The 19,559-nt window shown below is 41.5% G+C and overlaps 1 protein-coding gene across 1 annotated transcript; it reads left to right on the forward strand.

Moving 5' to 3' along the window:
- Positions 1–1,086: 1,086 nt before the first annotated feature.
- tmc4 (transmembrane channel-like 4) lies at positions 1,087–18,039 on the forward strand (the record flags this gene model as incomplete). The annotated part of the gene is made up of 16 exons (XM_083762070.1): positions 1,087–1,132; positions 2,349–2,529; positions 4,013–4,164; positions 4,632–4,784; positions 5,944–6,029; positions 7,117–7,262; positions 8,675–8,822; positions 10,205–10,363; positions 11,779–11,936; positions 12,785–12,911; positions 13,740–13,837; positions 14,141–14,327; positions 15,340–15,470; positions 16,489–16,644; positions 17,289–17,367; positions 17,947–18,039. 16 exons carry the CDS (start codon positions 1,087–1,089, stop codon positions 18,037–18,039), a joined length of 2,100 nt encoding a protein of 699 aa, XP_083618196.1.
- Positions 18,040–19,559: the final 1,520 nt, after the last annotated feature.

A 19,559-nucleotide genomic window follows, 5' to 3' on the forward strand; every position in this document is an offset into this window, starting at 1 on the left:
TTTTCACTGCATTTGAAGACCGATATTTAGCTTAAAAAGTTCAATTTCCTTGACTTCAGATTTACAACAAAGGATCCCGTACATACAGGTTATGCGTACAAGCCAAGGATCAGAACTACTGCCACTCTGCCAGATAATGTCCCTGTATTTCTACAGTGATCGAGCTCCAGGGTGTATAAAAGAAGACAGTCTACGCTATACGTACTGTATAAGGAAGAGGGGTAAGCATTAAAGAAACCTACTGTTATTTTATTTACTGTACAGAAGAATGTGTGCGTTCTGGTGACGTCAGTCTTCAACATTAGTACTAGCAAATAATTAACACCCCCCCCCCCCACACACACACACCCCTTTCCTACATAGCTAATTTGACTGTTTACCTCATAGTTACCGGACAACCCTACTTCATTACCCACAGTCAACAAACTGTGTATGTATGCTCACTTAGACTTATGTAAGTACAGTAAGGTATGTACAGTAAGTAGCCTTGGAAACCGACGCTTCCAGGGCCATGTTAAGCCTATCTCCTGTTTCTGTAGCAGGAGACGGCATGATGCATACAGTATGTATTATGTTACATTGTACTATATAGGTATTTCATTCAGAACTGTTTTTCTTTTAGCAAAGCATGGTTGGCTATATAGGCTTCTTTGGGGCACACCTGATGGAAGGTTACACACCTGTCCAGAACTATAAAGTAACCAAAGAGGTCACACGGGAAAGCACGCCATTATGTTATGTGTCTCGTGTATTGTGTTCTGTGTGTATAGGTAACAGGTCGGGTACTGTTACCTGACCTGCTGCTGCACCCTCTAAAATATGATTCCTTCCCCGTGCAGTGTTGAGCACCGAATACATGGTGACAGTCTGCCGCGAGGTAATGGGTTAAGCCTACAAGGAAGTACCTGTGTGGTCAATTCACACAGGGTGTAAAGTCCATGGTTAAGAGAGAGATTCCTGGATGGAGAGCTGGAGACCATTTCCTCATGACAAGTCGGTACAGCTGATTTGAATGCATTCTTTGTGGAATTGTTTTGGTGATTTTCAGAGAACAGCTGTGGTGGTAATAGGTTTTGTTTCAGGGAAATGGCCAGTGAGCTACTGAGAGGAGGCTCCACTGTCGCAGGTACAGGTAAGCTGTGTGGACATTTAAAGACTGACATAATCTCTTGTATACATACTAGCCTACAAATCAGAATATACGCATGTTAAACTCTTAGTTTATAGTTTGGCTGTATAGACCGTGCAGTGAATTGAAAATAGCCGATCTACAAACTGCTCACTATAATACAACTGATCTTGTAAATCGTCTATTTTTACTAGTTATTGAAAAACCTTTGAACATTTTGTAAGGTTTTTGCCTAAGATAAGAAGACATGCTCAAAGTAAGGACGCCAGGGTTCATGTGGTTAATAATATCCTTATGGATGATGAATCAGTCATTACTCAATCATTGTTTTGGTGGCTGATTCCAGGGTTCATGTGGTTAATAACATCCTTATGGATGATGAATCAGTCATTACTCAATCATTGTTTTGGTGGCTGATTCCAGGGTTCATGTGGTTAATAACATCCTTATGGATGATGAATCAGTCATTACTCAATCATTGTTTTGGTGGCTGATTTCTGGACTCATTTTAGTTAACTGACCTGTGCCATTGCATCATATATAAATGTTTAAATCTCTTGAAAAGCTATTTTTGAGTGGTGCAACCACTCCTACAACCAGCTTGCAATGTCCTCGTACCTGTTTGTTTGTGTGTGTGTCTGTGTAAGCACGAGTATGTGACTTAATAATAGCAGTAGGGGGCGCCAGAAACAGTGAGAGGGGTAGTGACTCTAATGAGAGAGAGTGAGAGAGAGAGAGAGAGAGAGAGAGAGAGAGAGAGAGAGAGAGAGAGAGAGGGGGGGGGGGGGAATTGCACCACTCAGTTAACACGTGTGTGATTTTTTTTTTTATAAGATTAGCTTTTACTCTATATGATGTATTTTATCCAATTGATATGTACACATCCAATCAATATATAGGCTACAACAACAGAGTATGAGGTTTTTTTCATTTGCACTTATTCATTTCTTTAAAAAATAAATCCTACAGTACAAGTGCAACCGCATGTATTCAAACGCCCCAGGGCAAGTGTCCGTTTCCATTCCCAGACCACTTGCTTGCATATCACTCCCCAAACGCCCTCCACGTTTCCCCATCTCTCAGTCGCTCAACACTGTGACATTCAAACAAAAGCATAAAAATGCCTCCCAAAATAACATACGACGATCTTACATTATCACGTTATTATATCATAAAGTTTACATTGCGCGAGGGATTTTCTTCTACTCACTCACACTAGGTAAAGAGAACGGTTACCACGGTGACCAGCCGTCGCTAAGGTTACGAAGGGCTCCATCCAGCACGTCGTCCAATCACAGTGCACCTCGCTTCGACTGGAGTCCTTCGCAGGAGGATGAGGGGGAGGAGTCTAGGGACATCAGGAGCCTTCCCATGCCCATGGCCCTGAAGAGAGCTGTACGGTACGTCACTGCCTCTCAGCGTGGGCTCCGTGCTAAAGGATTCTGTTGGGAATTAGGAGTTCTGTTACTCTGAGAGTGTACGGATGACTACATTTGACTGAGGGACTGCCTTTTTCTGCCATGAATTTTCACATCATATAAAAGCAGGGAATCATAGCTTCAAATAGAGATATTGGTTGTTCAGTTTGACCCACAAGTTTTGAAGATACGGCTTATAGAGTATAATGTCTTGCAGAAAACAACAAGTTGAGAAAACAGGCTTGAAAGGTTCACTTCTGTGGTTTAACATTACACCTAGCTACATGTTTAAGCATTTATTTCATATTTACATGTCGATTTCAGCTCTGACACACGCTCTAGTATGTGAAGATTCTGCCTGTGCTTTTAACTCATTTTGAGGAGAAAAAAAAGCTGGAATTTGCACGATTCAGTCAAATCTGGTCACATTTGGTTCCATTGGTTCGCTCTCAGGGTTAAATTAACGCTGAGGATTTTACATGTGGGTCCCAGCGATGTGAAATTGGGGGTCCGTTGGCTACTGTATATCAAACCGGGGGTACTTGAAGGAAAAGAGTTTGAGAACCACTGCAGTACCAGTTCAGTCAGTGTCCTTGTGGTCATTGTCCACCCTGAAACTGGGACGGCAGGTTAGATCCCCGGCCGAGTCATACCGGGACCCAGTGCCTCCCTGCTAGGCACTCTGGATTAGGGATGGAGCTCGATAACCGTTACCCGAAAGAATCCGATAACAAGCTTATTGAGTACCCATTATCAATAAGCTTTGGGCTTATCAAGCCTGTTATTGAGCAAATTAGCAGCCCATGATGTCATGTTTAGACAATCCAGACAAGAGGCGATCAAGACATAAATCACCCACGCTGGCACAAACATGTCGGTCTAAATGTGTATCGATACCTGCCAACCAGCGCTGTCCGCGTAAACAAAATTACACTTTTAAAGTGACGTTACACATAGTAACCAGTTTTCTTTCTTAGTAAAAAGGACAATAGTCTTCCGTCTGTTAGAAAGGCACTGTATTTGTACAAAATAATAGAAAATGCTCGATAGTGGGCCCGATAAGAACCCGGCTCGATAAGCCTGATCGATAAGGTGCTCGTTATCAATAAAACTTAACGAGCTCCATTCCTACTCTGGACCAAGGGTTGGATTGGGGTATAGTAAGGCCCTGCAACATACTAGTGTCATACCCAGGGGACGTGGTGTACTTGTACATCAAGCTGCCTCGCTCACGTTACAGAAACAGGAGATAGGTTCCTGCCCTATGGGCCTTATATGGCTTGGCAAGGATTACTATACTTTACTTGCAGTATGTGAACAATGATGAACTGTGCAACACATTCATGACTGATAGGTTATATATAGGTGGCAGGTTGCCCATGTGGGTTGGTTTAGTTGCCAATAAAAACAATCTTTCACTGGTCATAGAGCAGATAATTTAAAGTGTTTTTTTTGTCTGTTCCAGACAGGTACAGATTATGCACATTCCGGTGGTGACCAGTCGTTGGCAGTCGTGGAAAAGGAACAAGGCCAAGTCGCTGCAGTGGCACAAAGACAATGTCCAAGGATTCGTGGCCTTCTTTGCACTCTGGAGGAAATCCCTGAACAAGATTGGAGGTGGGCTGATAGCTATATATACAGCCTGGAAGGTTACAACAGCCCATTGGGGGGTAGCATTATTTCATTACCTTTATAGCTAAATTAATTCATAGGTTTGAACCTATGGTTTGAACATCACATAATTCTACCAGCTCACTTAAATCACCCTGAAGAAGAGTGGCAGTTATATTGTTGAACCTTAACATAATATGTATAGTATCCTGGAAGAGTGTTATGTTCCTAATTCCGTGTTGTTCCGATTTATTTTTAAAGAAAATACAAAATAAATTGAGGCTTAGGGAATTGTAGTGAAATGACTAACACACAGGTGTGTGTAATTTATAGTTTAACATTTCTTGGGCTCAGAAATGTGGTTTTTCATCAAATATATATATTGCCTTATGGAAAACCAAATAAAATAGAAAATTGTAGAATCGGCCTCTGGTCGTAATGGGTTAAAACCAAAAACCTTTGACCTTGGACAGGAAACTTTGGTGGTGGAGTCCAGTCTTTCTTCCTGTTCCTGAGGTTTCTGGTGGTTCTCAACTTCCTGTCTTTCCTGCTGCTCGCGGGGCTTGTCCTGGTGCCCAGCGTCATCTTCAGATCTGTTGGGAACTCCACTCCAGTCCACTCCACTGGTAACTAAACACACTTTTTTTATTTTTACACTGGGTGAAAAAGAAAAGAAATCACACCCGTGTGAACTGAGTGGTGCACTATCTCTCTGTTTCTGGCACAACAGTGCCCCTACTGGTACTAATTGTCATACTGGTGCTCACACAGTCACATAGGTAGGTGCATGGGTGGGTGGGTTAACGTCACATAACGTGGGTGAACACGGACATTGCTGTTCCTTGGAGTGGTTGCACCACTCAAAGAATTGTAATCCTGGGCGCTACACTCCCTCTGTCAACCATGGGGAGAGCAACGGACTGACCTCATGCTTCCTTATATGCATGAGGAGTCCAAGCCGCTTCTTTTCACCTGACAGGGGGGAGTTTCCCCGGTTGGACGTAGTGCGTGGAAGGAACACCTTTAATATTACGACCAGTTCATTTCCCCTCCATCAGGCGCCCCCTTAGCTCAAGATGGAGATTGATATTGAGATGGATATTTTACTATTTTCTCAATCTGAAGGGATGCCCAAATCTCTTTATTATCGGCAGGATGCCATCTCACAGCGCCATGCAGTGGTATCCTAGCAACACGGATAGAATCTCAGTAGCAATCTATTCCCTCTCGTTTAGGAAATGCTTGAAGGTGCACTCTTTGCTTCGATTCTTAAAAGCAGCAGAGAGAAAACTATTTTGCCTTGATGTCGTTGGCGTGATGGGGGATTAACATTCTAATTATTTACATTTAAATCTCCATAGCTTATTTGTCCCCACTGTTCTCAGGACTAAATGAAGCTATAAATAACCAATAATACATTAAGACGTTTAACAACGTTAGGTTTGCACAACTATAAAAGACAACCCAGATGATAGGAACGTTGTAAACGTACCGGTATTCGTACACCTGTCCTGTGGTATTTATTCCCTAATAAAAAATATAAATTTACACAAAACAATGTGTTTTACTAAGGCAGAATGAACAACAGAGGTTTCAGCCACAGACTGTCATCGGTGTTCCTGCATTTAAACTCTACCAGAGCCTCTCACTATAGACTTATAACTCTCACCTCTCCTACTCTGTTTCTCTCTTTACGAATCTCTTTGATAAAATCCTGACACAACAGCAATCTGACTACGACTACATGTCCATTTTTTCTGTGGTGGTGTTGGTGGTGGTGTTCAGGTCCAGAAGAATGCATGGCTTATGACCCCAATCCTCAAGGTCTGGAGCCGTTCTACAACTACTTCCTGGACATATTGTCTGGAACGGTGAGAAAACAACAGCAGACAACAAGATTAGATTGACAGACATACGGATACAGTATAATTTTTTTGAATTCTGTCAAATCTTGTTATTGATGTGTCCATGAACTCGCCTGGACATGCATGGTGTTCTCTCCGGCATCCTGGTGCATGCAAAATTTGTAGTTTTTTGTGGCCGATTTTTCTGTATTCAGACGGGGTAATTGTGACCGATCTCCTATTATTTGCAGGGTCATATCTGCTGATACCGATTGATTGTGACCGATTCCGATATTATACTCAGGAGCACAATGAAAACAAGTCTATATAAACCCTAGGGGCTTGGCCCAAAGCCTGTTAAAAAGTATTCAATCAATAAATCAATAAATAGCATATAGTCTTTTCCTATAGTGTCCGTTTTCACAACTGAATGACTGCTGAATGAGATGAGTATACAAATTAAATGTAGATTTTTTTTTTTTTTTTGGTGAAAACCGATTATATAATCTGTATTATTTTTTAGATCGTTCCGATACCGATATGGCATTTTTATGGCCGATATGGCCCATTCCGATTATGTTACCGATTAATCGTGCATCCCTACATGCAACACAGATGGAATCGAACCCGGGGAACTATGCGTTTATAGTGTGCACACTATAGAGCGTCGCAGTCCCACCCCCTCGAGAGACCTGGAAAAGAAATAACTTTCCTCATAGATTTTTCAGAAAATATTTATTTAAAGATGTTTACGCCGCGGACAAAGCCAACTCAATGTTTTGGGCCAAACAAAGAATTAGAAAGTAGGAAAAAAACGGCAGGTTACAACACTTTTTTTTGTTGTTTTTCTTCTTTTTATTATTATTTGTTTGGTCCAAAATATTATGTTTGTTGTCATGATTTGTCACGACTCGAGTTGGCTTCGTACGACGCTTAAAAGGTCTTTAAATAAATACCTTTTGAAATGTCTATGGGAAAAATGCATTGGGATTCATTTCCTGGGCCCTGGCGTCGTCATGAAAGGGGGCGGGACTGCAACGCTCTATATGGTCATCTATTGTATTAGCAGTTAGCACACACCTTGTTGATCCAGTGTTTCTCTTCCTATGCATAGGGCTTCATGGAGTATTCCTGGCTGTTCTATGGCTACTACAGAAACACCATGGTAACTGGTGCTGACTTCTCCTACAACATCCCCCTGGCCTACCTTTTCACAACCGTCTTCTACTTTGTCTTCTGTCTCATCTGTATCATTGTGCGGTATGTACTGTATATATAGATGTCCAAGAAAGCACGCACATGCATGCACGCACGCACGCACACAGGCACACACACACACACACACACACACACACACACACACACGTCTCGTGCACATCATGTTACAATCAGTGGGAGGCCATAAAGTGGGTCATAAGTTACTCTGAATCACTTAAAATGAGGAACTTTATATTGAGTGAAAGGGTTCACTAAAGGGTCTTTAGTTCACTAGGTAAAGTATTTTTTTCTTCTTTTTTGATTATTTTATTAGACAAAAATAAAATAATGCAAACAGTACAGGGTGCCGTCAAAGCACATTGGTCCAAAAGGATAGCGCCAAAGAAAGACCTTGCGGTCTTGTTTCCATTCGGGTCCCATGCATTCATTCACAAACGCAACCATGACAATAGTCGAGATATCTCAAAAACATGATAACTATGTACAGGTCGAAGTACAAATGAATCAAAAAATACAAATAAATCAATCGGATGGGGGTATAACTTAAGGAGGTTGGGCAGTCACCTACTCTCCTTCTGACCCGCTGACATTGATAGGTGAACTTTCAGACCGGTTTTGAAGAAAGCCAGTGAATTGCTTGTTTTGAGGGAAGGGGGCAGGGCATTCCACACCTGAGTGGCAGTGCTGTGGAAAGTTAATTTACCCATATTTGTTCTATATGTGGGTGGCACGACCAGATCATCATTATTTATGCTCCCTCTAGTGTTGTGGCTGTGACAGTTGCTCACCTTTGTGAGGTATTCTGAAAACCCACCTCTTCAGACTCCATCATGGCCCGTAGCACTTGCCCTAGCCTAGCCCCTTAGATAGCATTTTATGTCGACTTAGATAGTATTTTAGACAGACTTATAGCTCGTTACGTAGACAGCACTAGAATTGGATTTTATGTAGTCATAGCACTTTATAGTACACATGTGTATTGTATAATAATAGTATAGTATATAGTTGACATAGATACTCCACTATTACGTACTCACTATAAACTACTTTTTATAGGCTATATGTGATGTATGACATGCTTTTGTTTTTGCTTAAATGTAAGTCGCTCTGGATCAAGAGCATCTGCTAAATGCCTAAATTGTAATCAGTTGTGAAGTTTAGTTTTGATTTTTGTGGCATTATTGGCTAAACAGTTTTAGCTTTTTAAAAGAACATGGAATATTAGACGTGCCTATATGACGGTATAAAAGTAATTCAATCTCATGGTTGTATGTTTGTGCATGGTCTGTAGTATGTATGTTGCGTGCATATGTTCTGGTCAGTAATTGTATGGCAGAGAGATGAATGCGACACACCACGTGGGAACATAAAAGACAGAAAGGCGTACTTTCGATTGATCTCTGATCGACCGCAGCTGTATTTAGTAACCCTCCCCTGATCGGTCGTTCTCGCAGCATGGGGACCGCGGCTCGCGTTGCCGTAGCGACGGGAGGCGGGGCCGCCGGCGGTTACAGCAAAACGGTGTTCACGAGCTGGGACTACGGTTGCCAGGGAGACCGAGCCACCAAGCTGAAGCAGAAGAACGTCCACTATCAGCTACAGGTCAGAGAACTGTGTCCCGACATGCTGGAGAATATTACCTGGTTTATTATACAGCATTCGGTTTGCATGCATTGGTCTGTATTTTGCGTGTCTTAAGTACCAGGTCTTATTCCCTAACTTGAGTAAACTAAAGACCTGGAGGCGTGATCAATGCCATTTGGCTATTCTGAGTGGCCAAAGAGCATTGATCACGCCTCCAGGTCTTTAGTTTACTCAAGTTAGGGAATAAGACCTGGTACTTAAAGGACAACTTTAGTTTTTTTCAACCAAGGTTCATGTTTTAGGATGTCATTAGAGAAAGTAAAAGATTAGTGTTAATTTTCTTTCATTTGCTGCATGCTTTCTTTCGTTTTAGGGATTTTAGCTCTTTTTGACAGGGGGGCGGGGGCATTCGAGCATGGGGCTAAATATGTATTTCTTTTACCACATTTTATGGTGATTTATTTTTGTATTATTGACTATAGTCCTAATACACCCCAGGAAATTACATCTGGCCACAGAAGATCACAGGATCTACTGAATGTGAAGGTAGCCTACTGGGAGAAGGCTTTTACTGTGTGTATAGGCTCAATGTCAGTTTGTCACATTCAATAGATCCTGTGATATTTTGTGGCCAGATGTAATTTCTTGGGGTTTATTAGGACTATAGTAAATTATAAAAAAATAAATCGCCATAATATTTTGTAAAAAAATACATATTTAGCCCCATGCTCGAATGCCCCCACCCCCTGTCAGAAACTGCTAAAATCCCAAAAACGAAAGAAAGCAGCAAATGAAATAAAATTAACACTCATCTTTTAGTTTCTCTAATGACAACCTAAAACATGAGCCAAACTAAAGTTGTCCTTTAAAACACGCAAAATACAGCCCATTGTGTCATGAGTGTAACGTTCTTTTTGGACGTATGGCATACATCCAAAAAGAACAGTCCTACCTGTCATTTTTTTCCATCACTTAATTACTCATTATCATTGTCAATGAATGAAGTTATGTCATATACAAAATGCCTAATAAAAACAGTATTAAAAAAAAAAAAGAGTCCTATCTGAAACAACGTTAAACTCACTTTTGCCACTCGATTTGCCACTCACTTTATGCCTGCGCATACCCTCTATATCTATAACTTCAAGAAGGAAGATACACAGATACTGTAGAGAACATTTGATAAATTTTTGTTCATGTAATATACAGTACATAAATATATGTACAACATGCATAAATATACTGCACAAACGTGCTCTTCGAAAGCATCTTTGAGTGTTTAGGTGTCAGGACGTCGCTTATTTTGATTTATGTAAGTTTGATATTATTAATATTATTATTATTATTATAAACTGTAAATAAATAGAAAATCTCCCCCTCTCTCTCTCTCTCTCCACTAGGTGGAGCTAGAGGAAGAAAGGATAAAGAGAGAGGCGGCCTCTCTGACGTTGTGTCGGAAGGTCTTTCTGTATTCCCTGCGCTTCGTCCTGACTCTGGTGACCTTTGCCCTCATCGCAGCAGCCTTCGTCGGCATCTTCCAGGCCACCGTCTTCAGCCAGGTCAGCCACGCCCACGACGCCACTGTCTCCCAAACCGTTTTTCCAATTTCCCATGGGTATGGGTCACGACTTGAAATGTACTCGTGACTTAAGACATTAAACGGAGAGAACCCCTTTTTGTAGCTATACCTTTCAAGACAGGAACGGGAACCCATTTAGTTTTTTATTTATTTACAGTATATAGCAACATGCATTTTTGGTAATTCTTTAATAAATATTTGGAGGTTTTCAGAAAACGTATTTGTTTAGAAGGCGTTTTTAGAACCGGCCTCAGTCCTAAATGGGTAGTAGTAGTAGTTTGTGTCCCAGGCAAACATCTAATTTCTCTTGTGGGTCTGTGGGTCTCCTGATAAAACGTTTGGGAACCACTGCACTACACAGTCAAGATGCGGATGTGCACGCTGTACTGTATAGTGTACAGTTTTCTGTATGTTGCTATAATCAGTGCTTCTCAAACTCTTTCATGTCAAGGACCCCCCCAAAAAAATGATTTGGCCACAGACCCCCATGTCAAAATATTTTGTTCCAGGGACTCCCAGAAGCAAAGATTAGATTTTTCAAAAACATTGTGAGCTTGCAGAACTGCTATTTGTTTAATAGCCCCCCCAAAAAAATCTAAATCTAATCTTTTAATGGATTAAGACCTTTTTGTTTTTAATAAACGTATGAGGAAGTTTGACCTTTTATAAAAGTGGTCCACAGACTGTAGCTGCTATATTTGACGAATGCCCTCGATGGCATTTTTAATGTTTGTGGGTGTAAAGCCCAAACCACACCAAAAGGCTCGAGACGGGACGAGGCTGTTTTAGTGTTCGTCCCAGCGGTGTGATGTGTCCTGTTGTTGCACGTCGACCCAAGTGATTTCAGCTGGTTCAATTCAATGGCACAAACCACACCAGCGGGTCACCGTGCAACTAACGGTTGCGAGGACTTGCATGGCGACCCTTTGGTGGGGTTTGGGGCGTTGTCCCGGCGTCACCAAAAAACGCCAGGACAACGCTCCACACGTCCCAAACTCTTCTCCCTTCTTCCCCAATCTTCCGCCATAGTCTGAAAACCCACCTCTTCAGACTCCACTGTGGACTGTCTATGTAGACTTAGATAGTATTTTAGACAGACTTATAGCTCGTTACGTAGACAGCACTAGAATTGCATTTTATGTAGTCATAGCACTTTATAGTACACATGTATATTGTATAATATATAATATAGTATAGTATGTATAGCTGACATAGATACTCCACTGTTACGTTCTTAGTTTATACATGATTCATGATAACTACTTTTTATATATGTGATGTATGCCATGCTTTTGTTTTTGCTTAATGTAAGTCGCTCTGGATCAAGAGCGTCTGCTAAATGCCTAAATTGTAAATTAATGGTTGTTTGAAGTTTGACCTATCTTTGCCGAACAGAGTAAGAGCGGACAGCCCGGGATTCGGGGGTTGTTTTTCGAGTACCTGCCTTCCATCGTCATCACCGCTGGAAACTTCATTGTGCCGCTCCTCTGTGACCAGATCGCTGTGTGGGAGAGATACTCCCCCAGCACCACTGTCATTCTGGCACTTTTAAGGTGTGTGTGCGTGTGTGTGTGTGTGTGTGTGTGTGTGTGCATGGATGTGCACGCATGCATATGAGGTTATTTGCATAGAACTGATATAACACAACACAGAAGATATGATATGAACTTTATTTGTATAGCGCTTTTCAAAACATAGTACCAAAGTGCTGCACAGAACAAGATTGAAAACAGCAAGAAACACACAATAACAAAATGATAATGGCACACAAAACAATAACAAGCATGTATGTACTGTACAGTTGGCTATTAAGTAGTTAAAAAACACTCTGTATAAAGGTGGGTTTTCAGGCGTGACTTAAATAGTGGGACGGATGGTGCTACCCTAATGTGCACTGGCGGCAAAAGCCCGGTCACCCCGGGTAACTAGGTTTGTACGAGGACAACCAGGAGGGCCTTATCCGAGGATCTGAGGGTGCGCCCGGATTTAGGGAGGGATAGCATCTCACGGATGTAAATAGGGGCAAGCCCATTTAGGGCTTTGAACGTGATTAATAGAATCTTAAAGTCACATCTGGCGCTCACTGGCAGCCAGTGCAGATCTGCTAGTATTAGTCAGTAGTCGAGCAGCAGATTTTTGTATTAGTTGTAGACTGGATGTAATTTTCTTCGGAAGGCCAGAGTAGATGGAATTGCAGTAATCGAGACGTGATGATATGAGGGCGTGAATAACGGATAGTAAATAATTTGCAAAAGCTGAGATAAACAAACCTCCTAGAAAAACATAACTCTTCAAATATATATATTTTTTAAAGTCATGACAAAACCACTAAAGGAACTGGATAACAGAAACCAGCCACATGATAACACGATGATATTGTGTTATCTGTGTATCCTGTCAGGTCTGTGTTCCTGCGCATGGTCAGCCTCGGGGTTCTCCTCATCACCCTGTGGGGTCAGGTCACCTGTGCTGGTCATGTGACTAACGCAAAGTGTGCACTCTGCCACTACAACCATGCAGAATATCCGGTAATTAGACCGCAACTATAACAATTAACTGAAAATGATATCCTCTATATCTGTGATTCTCAACCTTTTTTTTAAAGATTAAGTTTAGTTAAGATTTGTACCTCTGAGACACTCTAGCAATTGTTGAATATTCTCTTATTGTGATGTTCTAGATCTTTTTTGTGTGTAAATTTGAATATTTGACATATTTGAAGAAAGAAGGTACGCCGGTTTGAAATTGGTTTCATTCTGAATCATTTAACTGGTGACCCCCTGCCCCTTGTGAGCTTGTAGATCGGCTCCTCCTATTATATAGAGGGTATGCACAATTGCACATGCATAAAGTGAATGTCAAATCGAGGGGCAAATCGAGTGGCAAAGTGAGTGTCAAAGTGAGTTTAATGTCGTTTAACGTCGTTTAATGCAATCAAATACAACTTTTTTGTTTGGATATATTGGCTGGCATGGCCAGAAAGTCGTTTTTTGCCAGGGGGAAAGGGTGTTCAATAGCACTGATTTATGCCAAAATTTCAAAAACCTCAAAAATGGGGTTTCCTCCCGACAGCAACGATATAGTATAGGGCCAAAGTGCAGTGGTGGAAAAACCAATTCTGCAATTTAGAACTAAAAGTACGGAATTGAAAATGTAGGCTACTTGAGTAAAAGTACAAAAGTATCGGCATCAAAATGTACCAAAAGTAAAAGTAATCATTGTGAAGAATGTGCCATTTCACAAGTTCAAAATGTGTACACAATCTATTGAAAATAGCCGATCTACAAGCTCACAATGTGTCGCGTTGTGACGCATTGTGAGCTTGTGTGTGTGTGTGTGTGTGTGTGTGTGTGTAGTGCTGGGAAACCCGTGTGGGCCAGGAGATGTACAAGCTGGCGTTTTTCGACCTCCTCATCACTATCGCTGTGCTGGTCCTGATAGAGTTCCCACGCAGGTACAATATCACACACCACTTTACGTCTGTCAAAATAGCCACAACACAAGCTCACAACACGTTGCAAAGCGGCGCGTTGTGAGCTTGTAGATCAGCTAATTTGGACAAAGATATTTGTAAGTGTTTAAGAACAATGTAACTGTTGCTGAAACACAGGGGTGGCAGTGTCACAGCACAGGAGGTAGATTAGGCTATTTTCTGGGAAAACGTTTTGTTTAGAGGGGAAAAAGGGAGTGTCCCAAGGCAAGGACAGACCTGTGTGTGTGTGTGTGTGTGTGTGTGTGTGTGTCCTGTGTGTTTCAGGATGGTGGTGGACAGTTGCTCCAACAACAGCCTGGTCCAGTGGTTCGGTCGTCAGGAGTTCCTGGTTCCTCCCAACGTGCTGAGCCTGGTCTATGGCCAGACGGTGGTCTGGACGGGTGCTCTTTTCTGCCCCCTGCTGCCGGTCATCAACACCATGAAGTTCATCATCCTCTTCTACTGCAAGAAGGTGCAGATATACTGGTTAATGCTATACATAGACAGTACGTAGATCTGTTATGTTATGTTATGTTACAGGATCGTGTTTTCCGCCCCAGTTAGTCTACCCACACGTTACATTTTCCTACAGTAAAGTCCTAGCCTGGAAGAAATCAGACAAATCTGACACAGGGAAAAAATATCCCTGGGGAGATTGGTCTGGCGCTCCTCAGTTTTCAATCAGAGCCCACTTTTTTTTTGCTGTGAAATACATCTTCTACACTGAAGTTCCAGAATAATAACTATACACACATGTATGGATGTGCAAGCACCGCTGACTGCCAAAGGCTGTTCTGTCCAAATTCAGGGCCTGCGCACTTTGAAGGCTGCAGCCTACGAAGACGTCGCAGGCTGCGTCCTGATAAAGGCTGTCACAGAGCCTTATTGTGAAATCCTCAAATGCATTTGAGGCAGCCTACGACATGGGACAGGCCTTGGCGTGCCTCTGCTGTGATATGAATCATCGGCCTTCAAATGTATAGGCCCAAGTGCACAGCCCCTGAGAGAAGGCAGCAATCCGAGCACTCAAAAGGTTGAGTGCTCTAAATGAGGGAGAGGGTGGATAAAAATAAATGTTCTTTATTGGTTAAAATAAGCCAATATGTTTCGACTCAAAAAGAGTCTTCATCATGAGGGCAAGTATGTAAAATAAATGTACTTTATTGGTTAAAACAAGCCAACATGTTTCGACTCAAAAAGAGTCTCTGATGAGTCTAACATGTTGGCTTATTTTAACCAATAAAGTACATTTATTTTTATCCACCCTCTCCTCCTGTAGTTTTTTTTTAACCTTTTGAGTTCTCGGATCACCGCCTTCTCTTAAGTATTCCAGTCCCACTGATCCTTGAAGCACCAGCCCTACTTTACATTCTTTTTTGCATCTCCATCGCACACCTGGTTGATTTTCTTTTTTGTCGCTTTGCACACCCCTGAATTGGGACACGGTCAACGGTTAACTCCTTGCTTCCTTCTTCACCGTACAGATCACTCTGTTTAATAACTGCCGCCCTGCGATGAAGACCTTCCGCTCCACCACCTCTGCGTTCTTCTTCCTGGTGGTGTTGCTGTTCGGGTGGATGCTCGCTGTTGCTGTCATGATCTACAGCATGGCTGAGTGAGTGTTTGGCCCACAAAGGCTATAGCTGTAGCCCAGACTCATTCATACACAACTGTATTACAAGGTCCTCACTTTTAGCTTTTTAAAGATGAATACCATGTTTTTTTTAGAGACCACTTTTACATAGTCAGTGGATACTATTGTTTATAGGTCCGACCCTATGTAATATGTGAACACACTTTCTCCCCCGTCGTTTAGAATTTTTGGAAGACATTTAAAACAAGTTCGTTCTTCCCATGAACCATAAGTGTGAATCTGCAGAGCAAGTCCATTGCATAATTATGCATGAAAGTTTTTTTTTTTTAGTTTTTTTATCCCACGATTTTGTAACCCAGTTTTCTTATCACCCAGTGCCAATTATCTATGTAATCCTGGGCGCTACACTTCCTCTGCCAACCTGGGGGGGGCAGCGGACTGACCTCATGCCTCCTTCTATGCATGAGGAGTCCAAGCTGCTTCTTTTCACCTGACAGAGGGGAATTTCCCCGGCTGGACGTAGCGCGTGGAAGGGACACGTTATTCCGACCAGTTCCTTTCCCCTCCATCAGGCGCCCCGGCTGGCCAGGGGGAGGTAGTTTTAGAGACCAGGATTACGGCATGTTTTTGTGAGGGTATCTACCCTAGGGGACACGATGAGAACATGCAAACTCCACACAGAAATGAAAGTAGTTTTGTGTAGAAGAAGAGATTGGTCAGAAATGTACCATATATTTATAATAAATAAAAATAAAATTCAATTATGTTATAAATAAAATCAGAGGCCTCCTCCAATAACATATGAAAGTTGAAATAAGAAGACTGCCTTTTTATTCTATATCTGGATTTTGCATGGGGAAACATTCACCCTGGGAGCCAGCTGACCAGTATGGCCAGTGTCTTGTACATTCCAATCCCAGTTGGGCAACAACCTCTAGCCTTTGATAATACCAGTACACATAAAATCAAATGTTATAATTATTGTGCTAATTGAGGTTTTGGTACACTACTGTAATGCGGTCTGTCTTGTCCTCCCCAGGATCCGTCCATCCATGAGCTGTGGGCCCTTCCGTTTTTTCCTTACCATGTGGTCCATCGTCCCGACCTCCTTCCAGGGTCTGTCAAAAACCACCCAAGACTTTCTCTTTGCCATCGGCTCACAGGCCTTCTCCATTCCTCTGTGCTTGTTCTTTTTGTGAGTGAGATTATATCTATATGCTATACTCGCTGCTGTCAGGCGACAACCTTGTATCTCCATATTTCAACAAAAAAAATTCACCCCATGAATGAATTCCCTTCTACTTTGAACTATATAGTATCACACAAAAGTAGCAAAAATAGCCAATCTACAAGCTCACACATGTGAACATGAAAGTGGTTAAGTCTTTCTGTGGGTATTATAAATATTGAACCAATGTTCTCTCTGTCTCTGTCTCTCTGTTTCTCTGTCTCTCTGTCTCTCTCTCTCTCTCTCTCTCTCCGGTTCAGTTATTTTTCCCCGACTGATATTGAACCTGCTTCCACTGAAAATGAATTTGTTCAGAACCCTAAAAGTTGTTTTCTGAACTGGAACCAAAAAATGGCCACCCTTTCCGTGAAAGCACCAAAGGTTCCAAGAATCTAGAACGGAACCAGTTTCTAGAACCAACGTTCTTTTTGTGGAAAATTGGCCTCTCTGTACTGTGTACAATACTGTATATATGCGTTTAATTGTGAGCTCGTAGAGCAGCTACTTCTTTCATGTGATACAGTTGTACGACAAAGTATATCGGCCTTAAATCAGCCTTACTGTTTCTGTATTGCCCAGCTTATGTTCTCAACATGTCCATTCCTCCACAGTGTGTTGATGTTTTATTTCATCGCCTTAGCTTCAGTCTATGGGAAAAGTGTCACCTTACTAAGAAATCAACTTAAACTGGTAAGTCATCAGCATTTGAATATTCCATCTATGATATTATATACTTACTTTTTTATATAAAGTATAGCCTATAGTTAAAGTAGTGTTTTGAATTTCCCATTTTATTCTTTTTGTGTTTATTAGACAGTCTGAAGAGTCGGACCTTGTGCACCTTGCTAATATTTTAACAGTGGTGGAAAACGTTAAAATTAAAAGTTTCAATACTGTAATGTAGAAATGCTCTGTTAGGGTGCGGTCACACCAAACTTTAATTCTGTCAAATTGTCAATTTTCAAAAAAAGAAAATAAATGCTGAAATCTGCAAATGGAAACAAACTGTACAAATAGCCGAAGTTTAATTAGGGCTGAAGTGTATTTTTTAGGATATGTTTTATAATAACTAAAATCTTACAAAGTAATGAATAACTAAAGTTTTCAAATTATTTCTAGTGGAGTAAAAGTACAATATTTGACTTTGAGGTGTAGTGGACTATAGAAGTAAAAGCATTGAAAATGTAAAATAGTAAAGTAAAAGTCACAGTACTTTCCACTACTGGTTTCGTTCATGTATAGTTTTGGTTGTGTGGTTATTGTTAACAGGAGGGTCGGGATAAGCAGTTCCTCGTCAAGCAGATTGAGCAGCTCACTCGGAAGCTTGGAATCCCAAAAGACCAAATGGAGCCGTGGGACTGATCTACACTGTTCACGCATCATGATGACTTCCAATCCACGCAGTTAGAATTGTACGGACCACTATTGTTATTGTACATCTTTCTTCCCGGCCCTATGTTTTCCTGCTGGGCTGACATATCTTTATTCCTAGGCCCGGTGGTTTGACCGTCAGTTTTGAGGATCCTATGGACTGGAGTCAGAAGAGATTCAATATTCAATATTTTCACTGGTTCAATATTTTTGATAATTTCTGCCCGACAGCGACAATATCTATTTAAAACTGTGGCCAAAAGGTGATGAATGGAAACTATTATAGACCTATCAATATTAATTATATACATTATAATAATGTTTTTAGCCTTTACACATGTGCCAAATGTAATTTAATGTATTTTACTTCATTTAAATAATAGCTTTAATAATAAAAATAATAGCGGTGGACCCAAACTAAAATGATTGATAGAGGAACTCAGGAACCAAATGGACCACTGGTGGTCCACCCTGACACCACTGGGGTCCCAGGGTCTATTCGAGTTACAGACCACCAGCCAGGGTCTGTAACTCGAATAGACCCTGGGTGACGGCACGGGTCCATTTGGTTCTAATCTTAACACTGATAAGGAAAGGAAATGAATTCGTTGGAAACCGGTTTGTCCAAACCAATGACATAGTTTAGTAGCCTACCTTTCCTTTCTTGATTGCAGATTGTACCAGATGTACGGTTTACAAAGATTGCACACGAGCTTTATTGGCTAGTTTTTCCCGTTGTGTGCATTCATTCAATTCATTAAGACATTTAAACTATATAATAATGAACAAGACAATAATGAATTGAACACACAGGACCTCAATGGAAATAAATCCATTATCTCTCTCTCTCGCTATGCAAACTGTTAATAAACTATTCAATCAATTGTATTATTCAATCAATCGGCCTGATAACCTGTAGTAAACAAGTGCAATGCTTTATGGTGTCGTCCACAATCAATCAATCGATAAATCAATACAAAAGTCACGTGACTGCAACTTGTTCCTGTTCGCAGATGACTCAGCACTGCTGGTCTCGGACAGGAACAAACTGCAGGTTGAAAAGACCCTCAGCTCTGAACTCGGTAGAATCTGCACCTGGCTCGCTGATAACAAACTATCCTTACACCTGGGAAAAACTGAATCCATCCTCTTCGGATCAAATAGTAATCTCAGCAAGGCAGATGTCTTCTTGGTTAGAGTGGGTGACAATATTATCACACGAAAAGATCAAATTACCTACCTAGGTTCCATCCTGGAGGCCAATCTTTCCGGTGATAAGATGGCCACCAACGTAATCAAAAAAGTCAATCAAAGAACAAGATTCCTTTACAGGATCTCCTCACTGGTCAGCAAAAACACCTTGAAGACCTTAACAGGAGCCCTCGTACAAGGTTTCTTTGACTATGCATCCACCTCTTGGTACCACAGCACCTCAAAGGCCCTTAAAACAAGGCTCCAGACCTCCCAAAACAAACTGGTCAGGCTCCTACTTGGCCTCACCCCCCGAACCC

Source organism: Protomyctophum parallelum, assembly GCF_964188405.1.
Source record: "Protomyctophum parallelum genome assembly, chromosome: 3".
Lineage (NCBI taxonomy): Eukaryota > Metazoa > Chordata > Actinopteri > Myctophiformes > Myctophidae > Protomyctophum > Protomyctophum parallelum.